Source organism: Sminthopsis crassicaudata, chromosome 2 (genome assembly GCF_048593235.1).
Source record: "Sminthopsis crassicaudata isolate SCR6 chromosome 2, ASM4859323v1, whole genome shotgun sequence".
Taxonomy (NCBI): Eukaryota; Metazoa; Chordata; class Mammalia; order Dasyuromorphia; family Dasyuridae; genus Sminthopsis; species Sminthopsis crassicaudata.
Window position 1 is genome coordinate 554,484,317 of NC_133618.1, and position 23,310 is coordinate 554,507,626.

The 23,310-nt window shown below is 33.8% G+C and overlaps 1 protein-coding gene and 1 long non-coding RNA gene across 4 annotated transcripts in view; one reads left to right on the top strand and one right to left on the bottom strand.

Moving 5' to 3' along the window:
- LOC141558204 (uncharacterized) overlaps positions 1 to 23,310 on the top strand; it is a 182,578-nt gene that overhangs the window by 34,944 nt on the left and 124,324 nt on the right. The window lies entirely within an intron of this gene.
- ARRDC4 (arrestin domain containing 4) lies at positions 773 to 18,343 on the bottom strand. Of its 2 annotated transcripts, XM_074295053.1 has the most exons (8): positions 17,797 to 18,343; positions 10,660 to 10,726; positions 9,794 to 9,941; positions 7,017 to 7,119; positions 5,820 to 6,076; positions 5,169 to 5,331; positions 1,693 to 1,847; positions 773 to 1,306 (listed from the first exon to the last, which is right to left on the bottom strand). In XM_074295053.1, exons 1-8 carry the CDS (start codon positions 18,107 to 18,109, stop codon positions 1,250 to 1,252), a joined length of 1,263 nt encoding a protein of 420 aa, XP_074151154.1. In that variant the 5' UTR covers positions 18,110 to 18,343; the 3' UTR covers positions 773 to 1,249. The 2 variants fall into 2 exon arrangements, with proteins under 2 accessions (XP_074151154.1, XP_074151155.1); XM_074295054.1 differs by lacking the exons at positions 7,017 to 7,119; positions 9,794 to 9,941; positions 10,660 to 10,726 and having other exon boundaries at positions 1,108 to 1,306; positions 17,797 to 18,253.

The window sequence follows — 23,310 nt, forward strand, 5'->3', positions numbered from 1 at the left end:
TGTCCTGAGGTCAAGTGACATAAAATATTGCACCAAATTAAAAAGAAAAAGTTTAGGTAGAATGGGAACATTAGAAAAATAGTCATTGCCATTCTGATGTAGAGTTTAAGGTAAAAATTTTTCAGAGAGGATTACTTTCTTGCTTATATCTAAGTATATGTATGTATTTACATAATATGTTTTTACATATTATGCATTTGTATACATATTAACCTTCATTTTACTCTAGTCTTTAGTTTAATAGTCCATTTCAAAATATAGACTCTGATACTGTAAATAATAGAAGCTTCATTACAACTTTTGGCCTCAGGTCTATAACCTCTCAGCAGGTAACTACAACTCCTAAAGAGGTAGTCTTAAGAAAAACTGTTAAATATAAATCAAATCTACAAGAAACTCCTAAAGTTCCTTGCTATGCCTTTAGTTAGAGAAATATAAAACAAAAAAAATCCTAAATCCACCATGTTAGTTTGAGAAAACCAATAAGAAAACTAAAACTTCAGGACAACAAAGTATGCTGAAGTCATTCAAAATTTGAGTTATATTCTATATTGCCTTTGAATTCTAAAGTCAATCCACTCCCCCTCCCCTTAGAACAATTTTTAGTTTCATAATACTGTATAAATAAATTACTGCTTATGAACTGCATCTTCAAATAACATTGGCCAAATTAAATTGTACTACTTCATTTGGTCTAATTAATATGATGAATAAAAAAAAATATATCTTTTTTAGCATATAAGACAAGAAAGTCTTGAACTGGTAGAGAAGGTTCTTTCAAATTTTATATTCAATTATTTTCTTATATATATATATCCTTTTCCTTATTTATGATCTACAAAAGACAGTTGCTGATTTATTTATAGAAACCCAAAATTTTTAGATTGCTTTCATTTCACTTTTACACAATCTCTTAAAACATTCATCTTGTGTTTCCATTACGTATATAGCACTTTCTTTGTGGCTTTCCCAAGTGTTCTTTTCCTTCACTTACTCCACCTTCATCTGTACATACAGTTCCATTCAGTGATATTCATATGCTCAATCCCATTATTTAAAGGGCCCTCTTGCAAACTTGTCCATATCAAGCGTCCAACACTTTTTCCATCTTCTACATTCTTTAGCTTTTATGTTCAAAACTGATACTCAAAGCTAAGTTCCCCTACTTCTATAGCCCTTCCCAACAAAGGCAGCAGGAAAGATTTCATGATCTAATCTGATCATGACTGCACAGCAGTTTTTGAAACAATCATAACATAAATGAAACGATTTGAGTCTCTTCTATATCACCAGGATGTGGATCAACCTGCAGAAGAAAGATGTAATAAGATTTTTAACATCTGATTTTAGAACAATTTTGTTTTTATGTATATTTATATCAAGTAACTGGTTAACTGAAGTGCTTTAAATCTGGAACCAAAGCCTTGAAATATAATATCCCCATGAGGGAAACTTTTTTTTTTTTTAATGGCCAGACTGACTTTAATTAACCTTAGTCATCTTATAAATACATATTATTGCCCATAAGGAAATAGTACAAGACAGTGTAAATGTAAATCAAGGCAAATATAATCACTATCAGAAAACCTTTAAAACGACCTCTTAATGATAGGTCTACAACATTAATATTTATGAAGGATACTATTTTTATTATTTGAGAATGAGAAACTGACTGAAACATGTATACTTTACCTCTGAATAAAGAGGTGGAGGCTGAAATCGGAATTCTTGTATATAAGCAAAAAGAGGGCAGCATATTTCTTCCTGGCAATCGGTTGGCTGAGGGTAGGGAGGAATGTGTCTAGAAAATTCTTCTTCTGATACCACATCAGCATAATTTGGTGGTGCTGCAATAGAAAAGTACCTATATCTAAAAATTTAATAAATTACATGCATGATTTCTATACTCCTATAAAAGCAGTCTACAGATAGTTACGACTGCCTATTCAACATTTATTATGTACTATTAAATTTCCTTCCTTTAGTTAAGATTTATACAAGGAAAATTCTAAATCTACCTTATTAGTTTGGAAAAAAAAATGGGAAGAAAAAAACCATTAAGAAAATTAAAACTCCAGGAAAAAAGTATACTGAATCATCCATAATTTGACTTGTAGGCTTTTTGAATTCAAAGTCACTTTTTTCTTTTTTTCTGATAGCAATTTTTAGTTTCATAATATTGTATAAATTACTATTTGTAAAATAAATCTTCAAATATATTGGATAGAATAAGATTTTGTGCAATGCACTGTTCTTTAATCAATAAGATCTTAGTGCCAGGAGTAAACAAAGAAAGTTAGACTATTTTTTAGCTCAGATTACTTTGAACATTTTTTAAAAAATGTGATTTTTCACCAAAATTTCTCCCAATACTCAAAAGAGAAAAAAAATCAGCAAAACATTAACATACAGAAAAAACTGCAGAAAATATGTGCAATATATACCACATTTATGGACCTTTACAAATGAGTTGGGGGGCAGGGGTATGTCCTCAATTCTTCAAACCTAGGACATGGTGACTTTCTTCTTGGCCTCCCAACAGTGTGAGCCTAACAGCAAATTTTTTTGGGTGACAATATTCTACATAATTCTGAACAGCTTTCCAAATTAGTTAATTGATTCACAGCTCCAACAATGCACTAATATTACTTTCTCCACATCATTTGCAACACTGACTATTCCTTTTTGATACCTTTGCCATTTGAAGGGTATGAGATGATACCTTAAAGTTTAAATTGAAATTTACTTATTATTGAAGTATTCTTTCACAGACTGTTAATAGTTTGCAGTTCTTTTAGGAACTCTTCAGAGCCTTTGACCATTTACTTTTTGTGGAACAACTTCTGGATTTCTAATTTTGAATATTCCTGCCCCCCCTAAACTGAATCTTGAGATTTCACAGCTATAGCAACCTGCCAGGGAAGAAATTCCCCTACTAATGCAAATTATATTTTCTCTGTTACCATCAACTTCATAAGGTTTCAGAAAATACTCTCAACATTAAATGATTTGCCTATGATCACACAGTGATGGGTATTATATACATAATTTTAAACTTTTAACAATAACTCTGTCAAGCATGGTCAAATTAATTATATATTCTATCTTTAAAAAATAAAGGAAACATCTATATTATTTCAAAGTGTCTTTACATTACTATTGTTTTATATTATTAACAGCATTTAGCTGGGATTTCTATGCTTTCAGATTTGTCACTTATTAGCTGTCTAAAGACAAGGAATGTGGATTATTCCAGAAAGCTGTGAAGACTTTAAATAATTAAGTCAACTACCTCCTTTAGTTTCAGTTTCTTTATAGAGGAAAATAAAAAGTGCTTCTTGTATTATTTCCCAAGAATGGTTTTATCAATCTAGTTTTAAAAGTACTTCTCTGGAGATATAAGCTATAATTATTATAAAAACCACAGAGCCTTAGTTGGAAGAAACATCTCTACTTGTACAGGAAACTGTTCTACTGATGATCTATTAGAAACTGATTCTGCCCTGAGGCAACCTATTCTACTTTTGAGCAACTCTACTTGTGTCAAGATGTCTTTTTCTTGTAATGAATCAAACTATGGAATATCTATTTGCTTAAACTTCCCTTTTGGTGCTAACCAAAACAAAAATTCCTTTAGACAACCCTTTACTTACTTGAAGAGAGATGTCACTCTTATTAAGCTTTTCTCAAGTTAAAAATACTTTTTTTTTTTTGGTCCGATTCTCACAGGGCATGGTTTCAGTGCTTTTATTATTCTAGTTACCCTTTCTAGATACTGTCAATGCTCTTCTTAAATATGTCAACCAAAACTGAAGATAACATTCCAGATGTGATATGATTAGGGAGAGTAAAGTGAAACTAGCCATCCTACTCCTGATTCTTTTAAGGTAGCCAATGCTCTCATGTTACTTTTCTCCTCTTTTTGATGTATTCTTATTAGGTATGACAAGTTACTTTGTTGAGGAGGGTGATGGGCGGTATGTGCGCACCCTATTGCCAATTTCAATTAAGCTCTCTATTCTTAATTTTCTGCTAAATCCTTCTTCATATCTTTATTTCAATAGACATTTCGTTGTGTTCTAGAGTAGAAAATGTAGCCCATTATTTCCCCCTCCATATGCTATACCTTGACCTAACGTTTTTATGGTTTCATGATTTTGCTCACTTTTGAACCCTGTTGGGGGTGAGCTGATGATGGTGGTATACAGACTGTTAATCGAGAAGGGGTGGGGTGTATTGGGGTTTATTGATTATAGAACAGGCTCCTCTAGAAGGGTCTAGGGCACCGCCAAATCTTTTGAGTTTTAAGCAGTGGCTTTTAGTTCTCTAGAGAGTAATTTTGTTATTTAATTACCTCTGTTTACAGCTAAGCATAGTGGGGTCTCTAATCCCAGTTTGTAAGTTGAATAGAAATTTTAGAAGAAACATCTCTACTTGTACAGGAAAATGTTCTACTGATTATGTCCAAACATAATTTAAATGTTTTTCAATCCAATCTAATAAATATTAAGTACTTAATCAAAAGGTATTGTGTATATCACAAAACAAAATGAAAACTTCCCCTGACCTCAAAGTACTTACATTCTCCTGAAGGAACACAATACATAAATAGATAATTTGAGAATAATGAGAGAACATTCAAAACAATAGGAATGAAGAAAAGTCATCCATCACTTAAGATATAAAAATCCAACCAGTAGGTTACTATTACTGGGTGGCCATGTAAATGAAGAAAAGGTGTGAAACACCATACAGTACAATTCCTAAGTTGTGAAATTCAATGACTAAGAAATTGGGTGGAGGAAAGAGCTACAAAGAAGATAAGCTATTATGCTTAGGAAATGCTGCATTTGAAATGCCTTTCAAACATCCAATTGGAGATATCTAATAGGATTAAGATCTGGTTTTGAAACTTTAGTCCTATTGTTTAGTATCTGTGTGATCATTTTACAAAGTTAAAGAGGCTGAACTGAATGACCACCTATAAGGCCCTTTGGTTCATGAACCTTTGAATCCTAATACAATAACCCTATCAAAAAGGGAAATGAGCAAAGGGAAAAGAACATAGGCTGTTACACTCTGTCCTTAGGACACCTCTAATACCTGCTATCTCTGAAAGTATGGTTCTAACTTTTTAAAATTACAGAATTAATAAATACAGTAATTACCTTCAGGATGTTCTGGCAGTGTCAATGTCAACCAGCTCATGTCCACACCAAACTGACTAACAACACTAGAGTTTCTGCTCCCAAAACCATTGTATGGAATAGTGCCAATTACCAGTGGCAACTCTAGCATCAATTTTTTAGCACCAGGAATGTGAATATATACCTATATGCCAGAAATTCAAAACAAAACATGCAATGAAGTTAGGTCATAAATCATGATCAATATCAATATAAATATAGATTTACCTTCTCAAAACAATTAAAAAAATATGAAATGTGATGTCAAAGTTACAGAACCTCAAATTTTCAGGACATGCAACATAACAAGGAAGTGTGATAGATATACCATTAGAAGGTCTTAAGGTTTTAATTTTGTTATGGGTTTTATGGTTAATACAAAAAGTATCAACTAAGATACATTAGTTTTCCACATGCCTAATTAGTACCTCATCCTTCAACTTTGCCTATAATATTGGTGAAAGGCACCTAATAGTAAAATTCAAACTTGCATACTCTATAATTTGCCATAAAATAGAAATAAAATTAAACTTTCTTCTATATAGGTATTAATTTCTGGACAAATATACATTAATATAACCTCATTTATTACTCTAGTCTATGTATTTTAGTTTTCATTAAAAACATACGTACAGCTAAGGAATAATCTACTCTGATAATACAGCAATCAAGGATGGATGGTATAACAGGTGGAATTTTCAAAGTCTTGCCATTCCATGTATCTGTACTTCCAGAAGCAATATGATTTCCTCGAACATTGGCAACCATTTGACGAAAAGTCTTGGTTTTTCCACTGGCCAAATAAGTCTGTGTTTGAAAAATGGCAGCTTTGGGAACAATTAGACGAGATGAACAATTTTCAATTTCTGCATAGATTGGTATGGCTTCACCTAATGAAAGGAAATAATAAAATGCAAATTACTGACATAACTGTGGTTTCACAGAAATAGCCCAACACTAATACTACGAAAAGTACTTGATTATCAATTTGTTATCAATGATGAATATGAATTAAACACTGGCCTTAATTATTCAATATCACCCTTAAAATTAAGAAAATAAGGCATTAAACTAAAATTGCAAATCTAAGGCAACTGGAAAACTCACTATTTTGATTTTACAGCTACTGTATAGTTACAAAGTTGTTTAATTATTAACATCTTTACTTGCATACAAATACAGGATTCAGTTCTATTATTAATGTAGTATAAAACATCACCAATTTTATTCAATAGTGTCTAAGAAATAAAAATGTTAAAATATGAGTCCTTATCCTAAATTATTTAAAAAAAATGTAGAAGGATCTTTAAACTTAATACTATAAAAGAAAAAGAAAAAGAAAAAAAAAAGGAAGTCACAGGAAAAAGAAGTGATAGTACCAAATTGTTTATAGATAGTCCAACATTCAAGATGTAATACTCATATACCAAAAAACATATGAGCAACATGGATAATTACATTTAAATTTATGTGAATTTAATTCAGGTATTAAAATATATCACTACATATTTTCTTGGCAATTGAGATATTTCAGAATAATTAAGTCTGACTTTTTGTGGCTAAACTTTACTGGAGCCCATTCATGCATTTACAAAATAAAGGTGTCATTAATAGTGTTTTATACAGGGATGAAAAGCTACACAAACTATACTGATACCAATATTTATCAGATCTTTTCTTTAATTTCCTTAATAATGGAAATTGTTCTAAATTGTTATTCCATCTTTTAAAAAATGTTTCTAAGTTAATTAAATGTTGATCAGTTTTCTACCTGAACATTTAAAAGATGAGAAAGAGGTTTTTTTTTTTTTTTTTTTTTTTTTTCCTTACCATTGCAATATCCCTTTCTCTCAATTTTGGCACTCAGTGAGACTGGACCAGAAGTGAAAAACCAACAGCCAACCATTTTCTCATGACTTTTCAATACAGGTGTCTTAATGCAAAATACAAGAATTTCCATTAAAAATAACAGAAGACAATTTTCCTAAAAGTGCAAAATACTTACTAAAAAACTCTCACATTTATGTTCACTTGTGATATGGACTATGATATATTAAAAAGGACATAAGATTATTTAATATTTTTTCATGGGCATAGTGCTGATCCTGTGTTCTAAGATTATGTTCGTGAGCATAAATCTTGGCAATTCCTACCAAGATGGAAAGACCAGTGACAGCAAATATATTTGTGTGGTCCAAAGATATCACCAGGAGAATGGCCAAAGGAATTCAGAAAGATAATCTACAAATTGAAGAGATTGAAATCTGCTCTGGTAAAAGATGTACCCAAATCAATTAAATCATGTTTCTTCTGAAGCATTTAAAAGACAGCTAGAAAAACTAGTTAATTCATCACAAATTCTCTTTTTGTTTTGTTCCTTTCGTCTTTTATGTTATAAACTGCTTAAGATATGTAGTACATGATTATATGCAGTAGTACAATCATATTCTGCTGGATCTTATTTCCTTTCTTGAAAAATAAGATGAGATTCCATTCCATTTCCTCAATTGAATGTTAAGATTAACATTAATATAATGGCAATTACTCAATGCAAGCATTTATCTGTGAGCACAATTTTTACTAACTATACAATATTTAAAATGTCTATTTGGGTAAACAACATATCAATTTAAAAATAATTAATTTTAAAAATAGATCATAAACAAAAATAACCTCAAGACTTTGTCAACATATGACAATGAGTGAGGAGAACAAGATGGAATAATATGCAATAGGATCTTAGACATTGGGTGTTATCAATTTTTAGCTGAGAAATATGAAATCATAGGCTTTTCTTTCTTAACTGAAAACCCCAGATAGTTCAGATATCCATCTTCAATTTGAAATTTTTTTTAAATTGTCTATCAATTATGCAGTAATATAAATAACATAATGAGTTTTGAGAGTCTAAACACATTATTATTATTTTCTGTAATAATCAGGAAGCTATGGCACTAGATACTGCCATCAATTTACAAAGATACCACATCTAAGCTTTATTGTTAAATAAAAAGATGGTTTCTTTTAAGATGTTTGTAGCCAAAGTGATGGAGTGAGACATGTAAAGAGTATCTGTCATTTTTTTCCTATTATCTTTCAAATGGATTGTAAAGCATTAGTTCTTAATCTTTTTGGGGGGGAAGGAGGGGTTCTGGGATACCACCTCCACACTTGCCTTTATCAGTTTTGTGAAATTTGGATTCCTTTTCAGAATGTTTTTAAATATATAAAATACAAAGGATTACAAAGGAAACGAAGTACAGAGAAATACAGTAATGTAGCTCTAGCACATGCCTGGCACATCAATAAGATTTTTACATATGCTCATTTCTCTCTCCCTCACCCAATTAAAAAAAAAAGTTCACATACCCAGGTTAAGAATCCTTCCTTGAAACTATTTATGTAAAATTTCCAGTAAGGGATTATTAAAGTTAATAAAATATATTTCTCACTTATAAGAACCTGTACAGTTAACAAACCAAAGTCAAGGGTATGTGACTTTAAATAACTGGATTGTCCTATTGCTTGTCTGCTACCTCTGATTATTTTGTTATCTATGTAGACCTGCACTATGATCAAGGGAAATCCTATCTTTAGTAAAGCATCTCACCATGGTGACTGATTGGCTCTGCTATCGACTAGTTCATTGTATATAACAGAAAGAGTCTTACAACTACCTAAAAATTATCAAGACAAGCATTATATTTACTTTTATAGTGACGGCATATCAAATCTTAACTTCTTTTCCTCATCTTTAAATTAACAGAATCCCTAAGAGTAGTAAAATAATCCTGATACTAAAAATACATTATAGTCACATTATGATAGGAAGTTTAAATTATCTAGCATTTTCTATTAAGTAAAAAATCATTCATTCATATTTAAATGTAGAACCATTAGGTCCTACTAGCTATCATGAAAGTGCAAGGTATAATTTTATATTATTTTGATAATATGGGTTTAGATAAAAGAATCTAGCTCATTAGCTCCCATCTTGCCTATTCTGTTGTTACTTATAGTCTGATCTTCCTTATCATTCTACAGTATTTCTAGTGATTATTAGAAGTTCAATGCTTTAATGTGGCCAAATCTGTCATAAGGAAATGATAACTGAAAGGCTCTCTCAGCAGCTGTGTGCACTTACTTAATGTTAGAAAATGACATGCAAAATGGAAGGATACACAGCATAATGGCCAGAGCTTAAATAACAGGCTAAGCATGATTAATACTCTACTATAATTACTGTTTCTCAACCTACTATTATTGAAGAGCTTAGGACACTACAGCCCTATGAATATAGTTGCTCTGGTAAAAGTAACTACTTTATGCTTGTGCATTATTATTATTAAGCTTTATTAATGCATTTCAAGCTTGCATAACTTTTTGGCAAAAGAAATTCTGAACAGCAAGGATATAATCAATAGTATTAACACATTTACACAAATCATAATTTGCCCAGCCTAAGATCATCTATTTATGGTGAATGCTTATGGGTTACAAAATTATACTCTTTAAATAGTCAGAAAGTGACAGGTCATATCGTCACCAAATTGGCTAAATCTTAGTTTAAAATATTTTGTGTAGTTATAATTAAAAAAATTTCTTACTAATAAAGCTGGTGTGTTGACATCAATATGACTAATAACCTGGAGTTCTCTTTTTATACTTTGGTCGGGTACCACAGGCCGTTCCAAGATTGCTCTCACAGAGTACTGAATACTGCCATACTTTCCAGTGAATGATGTTACCAAAGGCCTGAAATAAACACCATACATTATAGTAGTTTGATAAATATTAAAAAGTAATTGAAGAGTAACTTAATTCTAAAGAATTGGTGGTTATAAAAACAACTATAGAAATGGAAAATTCCACCAAAGAAAAAGACATGAGACAATATATCAAAATTCATAGGATGCAGCTAAAACAATATTGAAAAATTTTATACACCTCTAAACACTTTCGTAAATAAAAGATAAAACTAATAAATAAGTTGGGCATGGAATTACTTTACAAGTTTGTTTTACATGAGGCAAGGGTGTGAGGCAATGGGATGAGCAGAGAGAAGATGCAGGGCTATTTGGACATGCCAGTTCATCTTTATTGGGAAAACCAGTGTGGCTTGATGTATGCTGTTTATACACAATAGTCTTAAGAAGACTGGCTGGGCAAATGAAAGATTGTAAATGATCATATAACCTGTAGGTATTAGAAGAACTCGAAAGTGGGTTTTCTGGACTCCATGGCCAATCCTCTGTGTACTAGATTATGTCAATTTTCTTATCTTACATTAAATATAAAATAATCTTTAATAATGTTGCTTTGTCAGTATACTTTCACTTCTGAGAAAAGCAAACAGAAAATGTTTATTTGATGAATAAAAGCATAAATTTAAGAGACAAAGATTCTTGCTGTCTATAGTCTAATTATTTTATAGGGAAAGAACTTAAACAAAATTTAGATAGGCTTTACTTACTCAGATGGGAGCTGAAAGCTAAATGGAAACTCATGTTTTCCAGGTTGTAATAAAATGATGCCTTCACCTATAAAAATTATTTTAAAAATTAGATATTTATTTTTATAGATATTTAAGTCATTCTAATATAAAATAAAAAAAATTTTCATTACAAACTAGTTCTACTTCCTTTGAAATTTCTTTTGCTACTAAAGATAAAAAGGTTATTAACCTGAGAAAATAAAAATTTTACCTTTTGTATGATATAAAATGCATATATAACAAGGAGACAAAAACTGAGCTGTTACTACCCTATTAAATTTAATATATGAATATACCTTTAAAAACACTAAACTACATATAAAATGTGTTTTTAATATAGCTTCTTTTTAAAGTTTTCTTTTAAAACTAAACATCTGTTAAAATTCTATCTGTAAACTGAAGGTAGTAAGGAAATACTTTTTCATTATTAATTTTTTCTTAAATGTACAAGAGGTACACACATGGCAATTTTAATTGTAAGTCAATAAGTTAATGAAAATAAATTCTTGCTTTGTCTACTCTGTGAATTCTTTGGAAAACTTGGGGAGTAAAGAAATAGTGAGTGTTACATGGAAATCTTCCCCCCCCCAAATATATATATGATTTTATATATAATTATATTCATAATAAAATAATATATATTATTTTAGAACTTAGAAGCAATCCTAGAGATCACCTAGTCCAATTCCTGTGTTCAAGAAATGAAGAAACTGAGACCTAGAAGTGTGTTACTCAACTCACACAGTTGGTTTATGGTAAAACTCAGCTGGACTTCACTTTCATGTGTCTATCTCCTTTAGGATATCATATTGCCTTCCAAATGATATTCAGGCTCTTTTATATGGATGCTTTAGCTTAGTTACTAAGAAGTAAGAGCTGACAGTAATAAGACCATATTCATTTTGTAGGTAAAGCAAACAATTAAAATTTAGATATTTCCTTCTGGCTAGTTACCTTTTCTTTTAGTTCATGAATGAGACAGTGCACTTTTTTTCACTCTAGGTAGCTGTCTCATAAATGTATTTTATTCTCTAAAAGGAAGACAAGGTCAGATCAGAAAATAGGAATGGCTTATGTAACTTCCACCACAAATGTAAAACATCTCTTTTTATTTATTCAATGCTTATTATGTGCTAGGTATTATGCTATATTCTGGGGGCTCTAAAGATAAGAGGCAAAAGAGTACCTTCCTTCTAAGAAGGAAGGAATTATAATAGGGAAAAATATGAACACAAAAGTAGAGATGAAAGGTAATTTTAGGAATAGAGGCATTATAGCAGTTGTTGGGGGCCCAAAAAATTCTTTTGAAAAAGATACTGCTCAGGCATGATCCCAGGTAATCAGATTCCAGTAAATAAATGTAAGAAGGGAGTACATTCTAGGCCCGGGAAAATCTTGTCCAAAAGCATGGAGATATAATTTAGTAAATAGTGAGAATTAAGTGAAAATTAAGGCAATCAATTGGCTGAATTACAGAGCACATGGAAGAAAATATATCATCTAATAAGACTGACAAGATAGGATGAAGTCAGGTTGCAAATAAGTTTACATGTCTATATTTCATCTTAGAAGAAATAAGCCAATGGAATTTACTGACTAGAGCAAGGCTTCTTAAACTTTTCCCACTCATTATCCCATTTTGCCTGAGAAATTTTTATACAACCCTGGGTATATAGGTATTTAAAATATATATTTTACATATATATTTATTGATGATAAATCATCATTTTGTGATTCCCACATTCAGTTATTCAATCCCATATGGCATTGTGACCCATAGTTTAAGGAGCTTTGAACTAGAAGAATGACCTTAGACCTGTGTTTTAAGAAAATCATTCTGGTAGCTATGTGGATGATGGAAAACAGTGGGAAGAGGTTTGAAAGGGGACTCTCCCCCCAAAAAAACAAACAATGAATTATTCCAGGTAAAGAGATCATAAAAGACTGAACTAGAGTAGTAATAAAGAAGAGAAAAGGGGTCATGAGAAATATTATGGAGGTAGGATCAACATGATTTGGTAGCTGATTGGATATGCAGGTTAAGAGAGAATAACTCAACATTGATTACTGTAAACATGAGTAGCTAAAAGGACATATGTTAAGAGCAATGGGGAGATTCAGAAGAGGGGGTAAGGCTTTGGGGAGAAAGTTTTGTTCATATTGAATTTGGGGTATCTACAAGAAATCTAGTTTGAAATTTCTAAGAAGTAGTCAGTGATAAGAAACAAAATTCAGAAAGAGACTTACGGATAGATTTAAAGATGTGGAAGTCAATTTTAAGAGAGAATTAAACTCAAGAAAATTGACGAAGTCAACAAACAAAATAGGGAGAAAAAGAATAAAAGGCCCACAGTAAAGATTCTAGTTTATATGAACAATAGAATTGGTGTTTATCCAATTCATTCAATTAAACAAATATTTATTAATGCCAAACATTGTGTTCAACACTAGGTATACAACAAGAACAGAAAATCCCTGTTCTCAGGGAGCTTAAATTCTTCTAGGTACACAAGGTAAATACAAAGTAATTTCTTTGAGGACAGTTCTAGCAATTGTGGAGATAGGAAAAACCTCTAGAAGAAATGACACTTGAGTACAGCTTTGAAATAAGCTAGGCAAAATGAGGCAGAAGACATAAATGACAGTCTATGAAAAGGCAGAGGGGAAAGAGATGGAATGCCATGTATTAGGTACAGGAAAGGGAATGGTTTGGCAAATATGCAAAAGAAAATATCAGATCACTTCTGAAAGATAGGTTGGAGTAAATTATGAAGGATTTCTAATTCCAAAGAAAAAAGAATTTATATTTTTTTCTGGAGACAATAGGAAGCCAATGAGGCTTCTTGAGCAGGTGAGTGATACAGATAAAACTGCTTGGGGAGAGAAATTTTAAAACTGTTTGGAAAGGGAAGAAAATGAAGGCAGAGAGAATTATTAAAAAAAAAAAAAAACTATGCAATAGTCCAAGTAAAAGGTGATGAAGCCCTAAACTTGTGAACTGTGAGTAAAGAAAGGGACAGATAAGAAATGTCACTGAAATAAGATGTATGGCACTTGACTTAATAAAGAGTAGGGAGAGAGACAAGGGTGTTTATATATAAATATGAAGAGGTGAGGAAGTTCGACTGGAGGAATGGTGGCCCCCTCCATAAAAATAATAGTTAAGATGGATTGTTTTTTTTTTTTTTTTTTGGGGGGGGGGGAAGAATGGTACAAGGGCAGATGTCAGAAGGAAGAAAATGAGCTAGACATGCTGAGTAGGTAAGTTTGAGTAGATACACTCACTAGTTAGTTGGTAATATGAGGTAAACTTTGGAGAAAAATAAGGGAAATTTGGGAGTCATCTGCAATAGAGAATATGACTGAATATCCTGGACCTGAGACCACAAAGAGAGAAAGTGGATAGACAAAAGAGGAATCAGGATAGAATCCTGAAATATTTTTATACTTAGAAGGCATATAGAATGATAATTTTACATGGAAGACTAAGAGGCAACAGACAAATTGAATAACTAAGAGCAGTGTCATGACCCTTCTTAGTCTTCTTTATAGGACTATCCAATAATCTATGCCAAATACGCCAAAGGATATGGGGTCTCATTCATGCTGAAAGTTTCCTCCAACAACACAGACTTCAATGAATTCCTGACTTCTCATCTTTTATGAAAGCTTTGTCCATGGATTCCTATAATGTCATCATAATGGATCTCCAACATGTTGGAATTCTTCTTCCCATCTCTTGATATTGTATAAAGATCAATGGAAAGCAGGCTGTCCATTTTCCCTTAATGTCATTATATGATTGACTATTTTTGTTGTTTCTCTAATAGACTTTCCATTACTCCTTTCTTTCACCCTCAATAATTTCTTTGCTATGCAATAAACTTCAGCTCATTCCATTCCTATGGCATGCCTCTCTTTTGACTTTTGGGAAACTCTCAATTTTAATTGTTTAATGATTCTCAGTGATTCACCATCATACAACTTCATGAAAATGTAACAAATGAAGGTCTTTTTAGAAGGGCCTTTGTTTTATAGTTTAGGATTATTACAAGAATTATGCAGGTTTTTTGAAAGGAAGTTCTACCTTTTTCACTACTTTTATTGAATTTGGAGTCAAGCCCATTATCCATTTCTAATTTTTACCTTAAATAAGTATCAATGGATAATGTAGATATTGGTTATCTCTACAACTGTTTATTTTTGAACAAATAGGTATTCTTTTCTTGGTTTCTCTAGTGTAGTAGACTGGAAAATTCTAAGAAATCATGGCTCTCATTCAGGAGGGATTGAAATATCTAGGGCCTTGATAAAATTGATGCAATGTCATCTTTAAATAAGATTATCTAGAGAACTCATCACTATATAGAATAGCCTTAATGCATTGAGTTCTGGAATAAAACTCCGTGACAATGGTGGATGCCTTCCACACATACAGTGAATGAATACTTTCAAAAAGTAACCCTGTTTTAAGTCATACACACTCATACTTGTTGATAGATATCAGAAATTACTAGCTTAAGAGTACAGATATTAAAGAGATATAACCACATAATACTCTTTAACACCATTATACAATTAAAAAGCATCTTGGAATGTAAAAAACTATTTTGCAGGTAGAGAAGTTAATTCACCAACCTGACAAAGTCTTAAGTACATAAGAAAAATCCCGCAACACAGGATTGAGCTATTCACATAAAATATCTGATTTTAATGACACTTTCTTTGCACTGAAAACTGAAATTATATGATATACATTTTGAAACAAGACTCAAACTGTTTAAAAATACAATTAGGAAAAACAATGTAAAGGGAAATATAAAATGGTTGCAATAATTTTAATGAAACTACTTTCTATTTAAATGTTTATAGTTTCACACCTTCAACAATTAATCAATTATGAATTGTGCTCATTGCTTATCTAATTAAAGTTTTCTGCCTTGATAAAAGGCATTTACACAGAGATGTTTGCTAAGCAACACACAAATGTTTGCCAAGCCTGACTCCCTGGTATGAAATATGACAGAGAATGAAATTATATTTGCATTTCCCTGAGGTTAAATAAAGCTGAAGCTCTGTCTTCAACAACATAAGACTAGTGGTTTGCTTTTATTTATTTTTGCATCTCCCCCAGTGTTTCACCCATAATAGAGGCTTAATACATGTTTAATGAATTGAATCAAATAACAGGATTGTCAAGAGCTTTCTTACCCTGGAAATTAAGTAGCTAAAAATTCTGATTTTATTATTTCAATCTGTAGTTAAAGATAATCATTTATCAAAAAGTAGAAATAAGAGTCAAGTTTCTTTTCAATAAGGAAAAATGCTTTAATAATTAAAATAATCCAAAAATGCAATCAACTCCCTTTGAGAAGTGTAGCTCTCATCCTGACATATACTGATGAAGCAATGAGATCATTTATAGAGGATGACATAGATGAAACTCATATTTGGGTACAGCTTTATAACTAGATTCTAGCTCTCAGATCATTTTATTACCTATACAATGAGATCACAAATCCAAAGGAATAGCATTAATAATCATTGCTCCTATTTACATAGCTTAAAAAGTTTGGTTAAATTTTCAGATAAACCAATGTCCATGTTTTATATGTACACTGTTTATAAAAATTACATTTTAAAAATAGCCAATAAAATTCAATGTAAAGGTAATTTTAAGGCTTTATTTGCAATAAATAAAATCATAACTTGAGCTATGAGTTCTATTTGGAGGGTCCTTCCAAGGCCAGAAAGCATGGTGTATCAAAGTGCTTTGGAATCAAAAGTTTATTTTATTTATTATGATTATTTATAATTATTATATTATTTATTATTATTATTTACTATGAATTTAAATCCTGACTTTAATACTCTGTATATATAACAGGTAAAAACATTGTATTGATCCTGGTCTGTTTCTTCTTATGTAAAAGTTAAGGCTTGCTAGATGATCTTTCAGATACCAAAGAGCCCTAAATCTAGGGTTCTCACTCTTTAGTGAAGTTATTTGGCCACGATGATGAGTCAAGCTTCAAAGCCTTTAAATCTCCATCACAAATACCTTTACTAATATTTTCTGATCTTTGCTGGTTTCCAAATATGGCCTTCGGATCTTACTTAACCCTTGTTTATAACTTTACTTTTGAATTCCTCCAAGTCCTAGGTGTCGTTAGTTCCATCCGGGTGACTCCTCCCTAACTCCTCCACAAGGCTCCCCCTTTAATTGCACATTCATTATCACTCCTTCCAGAACTCCCCCCATCATTCTTCCAAGTCTTTTCCTTTACTCTTCATTTTACTACCTGGTAACCTTCACATTTCCTCCCCGGTCCAATCCCTCTTCATTGCAAGCCTTTAAAATACTAGAAGACTGCTATCAGGTGCTGTCCCAGTTGTGTTTTCTTTCCTAAGGAGCTTTGGTTCTTTTATCCCGCTGGTCATTATCCATCAATGAATTTGGTGACATTAGGTTCCCTTTCTGGTCCTCTACCACTCCTGCCTCACCAAAGAGTCTCTAAAAGGACCACAGTAATAGTTGATTGGTCCCCTCTGTTTCCATCTCCAGGACATCCCTTCCACCTCATCTCACCTCCAGGCCAGGTCTCCTTTGCCCAGTTCTCCATCCCCCAATGCTGAATTCCATATTTTCCTGCCTTGTCCCGCCCCTCCCCCGACCATTTCAGCTCCGGTCCTTTACTCCCACCTCCCGGGCCTCGAAAAGCTTCAAGCCCCTTTACCTCCTCCTCCCCCCCCCTCCCCCCGGTTTAACCTCCCTCTCTCGCCATCCCCTCCTCCCCCACCATTCCACTTCACCGCCGCTCCAGCCCCTCCCATTCCCCCCCAAGTCCCGCCAACCAGGCTTTATTCTTTTTTTTGCTCCCTCCCCTACTCCCAGCTCGACCTCTTTCTCCAGGTCACTCCTTCTCGCTTGCTGCCCCTCGGCCCCAGCTCTACCTCACTGCTGCCCCCGCCCCCGCGCCGGGTTTTCCACACTCCCCTCAAACAGCTTAGCTTCGTTCTGCTCGTCCTCTACCCTAGTGCAACTTTATCCATACGGTCCTCACTCCCCGGGAGCCCCGCCCCGCCCCCTCTTCCCTGCGGCCGCGGGCCCCTCACCTGCAGCCGGCTCCCGGAGGCTCTGGCGAATGTTTAGGTACTCCACCTCCGCTGTCAGCGACCCCGACGCGTCGAGCCGGTGGTGACCGGGGCACTGACTCCAGCTGGCCCGGGCCCGGCCCTGGGCCTCCAGGCGGAGCGCTCGGAGGGCCAGCGGCTCAGTGGTCTCCAGTAACACATGGCCAGCCACGGTCTCGCCGCTCGAGTAGCTGCTTTTCTGTTCGTCTTCGAACACGAGCCCCAGACTCTTGACACGACCCTCGGCCCCGTGCTCTGCCGTGGCCGCGGTCCTCGCGGTTGCTTCACCCCCCATTTCCGTCGCCCCTCACAGGCCACCTGCTTTCCAGCCGCCGCCCCGCGGCGACGCAGAGATGCGGCTCCTTTCAGGAGTCAGGATGGGGGTCGGAGCGCGAGTAACTAAAATCACTCTCAAGGGAGTCTACCTCGCCCTGAGGATACCGGGGTCACTAGCTGATTTCTAGAGGAGCTGCAGTGAACTGGAGTGGCTGTAGCTTTAACAAAGTCTCTCGAACCCCAGCTGGGACCTGGAAAGTGAGGAAAGAGCCAACCCACGCGCCTTCACATTGGCTGGCCGAGAGGCCTACCTCTCCTTGATTGGCGCCAGACCTCTACTGAGTCATTGCTTTGTCACCACCCCTCCCCGCGTGATGAAGACCAGGGAGAGCGTGATCAGAAAGGTCCGACCAATGAGAAGTCGCGGAGGGTCGCGGGGGCGCACGTGCTTAGACATCTGATTGGACAAAGGAAGGCACCGGCATGATGAAGGACCAATGACAAGACGGTGCGTCCATGTGGACAGGCTTTGGAGAAACAATATTGTAAGGATGTGGAGCGAGTGAAATCTTTAGCGCCGGCGGTGTCACGAGTTTCCATGGTAATTTCTGGGGGCTGGGCTTCAAGAAGTACCTCAAAGAGGAATGACTATAAGAGCTGAAAGAGACTGGTGATCAGCCTTATTCCTAAACATTCAGCTTGTATTGCTGTTTAAAAACAAACATGTGACTTCTGGTCGCAGATTCTAATGGAGATAGAACTGGTGAGCTGGAGAAAAGGTGTCCAGATTATTTAGTTACAATATTGGATTGGGGGGCTAAGTTAATGAGAATTTGGAATAGACAATTTAGACATTTAGTGAAATGGACAATTTAGACATTTAGTGAAATGGACAATTTAGAAATTTAGTGGAATAGACAATTTAGATATTTAGTGAAATGGACAATTTTGACATTTAGTGAAATGGACAATTTAGAAATTTAGTGGAATAGACAATGAGACATTTTGTTAAGGGGACTAAAACCTATTGAATCCCCAAAGACCCCAAAGTTCCTGTTTCTGTTTGTCAAGTCCAGACTTTAGCCTCAGTCTTGAATTTCTTTGGATGATACAGTAGAAAGAACCCTAAACTTGCTAAGATCTGGCTTTGAAATCCAGCTCTGACACCTACAGAGGGAACCCTGGATCTTGAATCAGCAAGACCTGAATTCCAGTGCAAAGTAGGACATTTGCAAGCTGATTAGCTTTGGTCAAGTCACTTAATCTCAGTTTACCTCAGTTTACTATGAAATGGGATCATAGCACCATTCTCACAGGGTTGTTTTGAAAACCAACTGATGAATTTGTAAAGCACTATATAAATCTTACAGTTATTGTCTTAATGGACAAGTCAATTAAACTTTCTAAATCTCCGTTCCCATATCTTATGGATGGTGGAAAGTGGAAAGAATTTGGATTTGAAGTTAGAAAACTTCCCAATCCTTACTTTACTATCTAAGATCACTGACTCAGCTTTACAGTTGGGAGGGACCTCAGAGACTATCTAGTCTAGCTTTATTTATAGGTGAGAAAAATGAAGACCTTATATTTAAGAGAGCTAATGTAAGTCGACTGAAAAATAGTATAGGACATAGAATGACTAACCTGGAGTTAAGAAAAAAGCTGCTTTCAAATCTAGCTTCATCCACTTTACCAGCTATGTGAGCCTAGGGAGATCATTTAACCTCTGTATGTTTCCTCTTCTGTATAGTGGGGATTATAATATAATTTATAATGTAAAATGAACTAACAATTGTAAGGCACTTAGCACATTGTAAACACTACATAAATGTTAACTTATTCTTAAAATTCTTTTGCAAAAAGTTGTGTATGAATGCTAGCTATTGTTATTGCCCAAGAAAATCGAAGTACTAAGTATGCCCAGGCAGAATTTGAACACAGATCTTCTAACTGCAGAGCCAGTGATAATTTTTCACTTTACTCTCCCTATTATCCGTGTGATCTTGGGCAAGTTACCCTTCATTTAACTGGGCTTCGGTTTCCTCTTCTGTAAAATGTAGAGGTTGGACTCAGTGAAACTTTATAGCGCTAAATTTTTGGTTTATTCATTCCTATTCTGAAAAAAAAAATATACTTCTGTTACCTTTCTCAAGGTTATGATGAGGAAAACACTTTCTAAATAGAAAGCAAGAATAGAATATAAATAGGGTTCTAAATCTAAACAAAATCATAGTCATTATAGACTATCAAAGTTGAAAGTTCCTCAGAGTTCTTTTAACCCATCCCCCTTCTGAATACAGGACACAAATAGGTCTCTGTTTCTGCTGTAAAGATCTTTAGGTACAGGGAACTTATGACTTCACAGGGCAGACTGTTCCAGTGACAGATAGTTATAACCAAGGAAATTCTTCCTTATCCCTAGTGGACTTGTTCCTTCCTGGAATCTATCTCCTTTCCTCAGACTCCTAGCACACAGTCTGCCCATTACTCCTAGTTCTGACCCTCTGGAGCCAAGCAAGGCAAATTATGCTCTTACCATCCATTAGACATTGAACCAATTTAATAAACTCATTGTTAAAAAAATAAGTTAAAAAATATCTTCCATTTTATTTGAAATTCAGCCCATATTGAGAAACCTAGAACTATAGTTAAAAAAAAAGTTCTTATTTGAATATTATTCTTTAAAGTACAGGGTCATACAAGTAGAATTTACGAAAGGGATTCAAGAACAGAAAACCTAAATTCAATATTTCATTAACCTTCAAACAGTAATTAATTGCAAAGAACTTCTTATTACTTCCCCATACCAGATTTTTAACTCAGGTTTTCCTGACTCTAGGCGTACTCATCTAAAAGCAATGAAAATATGCTAGAAACTTTTCAGCCTATTCATCTAAAAGCAATGAAAATATGCTAGAAACTTTTCAGTAAAAACAAACATGAAACAAAGATGCCTTTTCTCCACAATATATAATTCTAGAAAGAGTAGTGAAACAAGAAAAAAGAATTTAAAGATGTAACAACATTCCAAAATGAGATAAAACTATTTGCTGATGACATGATGGTTTACTTAGAAATCCCAGGGGTATAGCTAGGAAACTGAGCTTCAGGAAAATTACAGACTATGAAATAAATTCACAAAAAAAATTCTTAACATTTCTATAAAACTTAAGAGGCAATAATGGATTTATCTTTCCAGATATATTAAGTGCTCATGTTTGTGCCACGACAATATAAATGCCATGAAAAGACAATATAATCATAGTTAATTTACACTTTTAAGTCCACACCATTCAAACTAACAAAATGTTCATTTTAGAATTTGATAGAATAATGACAATTAAGAGGAACAAAAAAAAATCTATTATAGCAATATTAAGTAATGAAAAAAAAAAGGAATGAAGGGAGAATGGCACTTTAAGACCTCAAATTATACCTCAATAATTATATCTCAATATCTCAAATTTTATCATCAAAACCGTTTGTTATTTATTAAGAAGCAGAGATAGGAAGGGGAAGGTATAAGCAATTATAAACTGCCTACTATGTACCAAGTGCCACAACCATCTGTTTTGATCTTCATAATAAACCTAAGAGGTAGACGCTGTTATTATTTCTATTTTACAGGGGAGAAAACTGAGGTGAACAGTTGAAACTGAGGTTGAACAGTATCACATAATATATGTCTGAGGCCAAAATTGAACTGATATTTTCCTGACTTCAAGTCTAGCATTTTATCTATTACACTGTAGAGAAGTAAAACAGTAAAAGAAACTTAACAAAGGGGATTCAAGAACAAAAAAATTAAATTCAATATTCTATTAACCCTCAAATATTAATTTCTTACAAAGAATTCCTATTTGATTAGTATTGTTGGGAAATCTGAAAAGCAGACTTGGTTAGACATTTTACAATAAATTAAAAATGGATATATAACCTGGATATTAAAGATTATATCATTAAAATAGAATTGAAGCATATTACGTACTTTTTACAGTTATGGATAAGAGATGAATTGTAAACCAAAGAAAGGAAGAAAGGAATTAACAAATGCTAAAATAGATAATTTTTATTACATGTAAATTGAGAAACTTTTGTACAAATAAAATTAAATCACCTAAGCTAAGGAAAAATGGAAAGAGGGAGGAAGGGACGTATCAGGTAATCCAGATGATATTTTTTTTAGTTGTGAATGTATTTTAAATGTATGTATGTATATGTTTGTATAGTTCTATCATATCAGATAGCTAATAGAAATGTATAAAACCAAAACCTATTCCCCAATAGAAAAGTGGTGCACAGATAGGAACAAATAGTTCACAAAAGAACTTCATTTAATAATTATTTGAAAGAATGACCCATAATAATATGTCAAACAAAACATCACTGAGGTTATTCCTCACACCCACCAAACTGGCAAGAATGTTAAACCACAGAACTAATGAATGTTAGAAGGTTTGTGGAAAGGCAGGTGCACTAATGCTTCTTATATCTTTATTCTAGAGATTCCACTACTAAGCATATCTCCAAGGTTTAGAGGGCCAGTATTGAATAAGTCCATGAACAGCAAGGATCCAGTCCAGTTATTACTTAAGACCTGCTCTCTGTTAGGGCTAGCTATTCAAACTATTGGCTAAACATCTCCCTAAGGATGAATTAAAAAAGACATACTTGATAAATTTAAGACAATCTTGATGGAAAATGCATGCAACAGGAACAAAGTATTTTAATTATACTATTTACTCCTTACCAATGAATTAAAGACATACTTGAGATAAAAATATTAGTATGATAATTTCTGCTATTTACTACTCTTATTGTGATAAGTACTTTGGTATTGATAAAACATCACAACTATTTTTGGCATTGTTTTCCTTTTCACTGTTTGTGGTTTGATCTTTCCTGTCATCATACTAACTAGTTCTGTATGGTAAGGGCTCTTTTGATTTTTGCTTACTTTATTTATTTATTTTTTAAAATTGAGCTTTGTTCCTGGGACACTGGGGGCACTATCTCAAACTTCTTTTGCTGGGACCCATGGTCTGGTCACTGACTTTCTGCACTTGTGCCTCAAATGCTTGTGGCTTACACACCATGCTAGGGTAGTTTGCTCTAGTCCCACCTGTTGGGCTGGGATTCTAGGGCTAGCAATTTGTCTTATATACTGAGACTGGAGCCTCATATCTGGCCTGCTCTGCTACTATTTGATTAGTAACGAGA

What these genes read in the sequence shown, in the direction of transcription:
- ARRDC4 (XM_074295053.1), bottom strand. Translation starts at nt 18,109, where the DNA reads ATGGGGGGTGAAGCAACCGCGAGGACCGCGGCCACGGCAGAGCACGGG. An exon ending in GAGTAGATTATTCCTTAGCT is followed by an intron (nt 5,332 to 5,819) that starts GTACGTATGTTT and finishes TCTGGCATATAG; the next exon opens with GTATATATTCACATTCCTGG. An exon ending in CTCCACCTCTTTATTCAGAG is followed by an intron (nt 1,307 to 1,692) that starts GTAAAGTATACA and finishes TTTCTTCTGCAG; the next exon opens with GTTGATCCACATCCTGGTGA.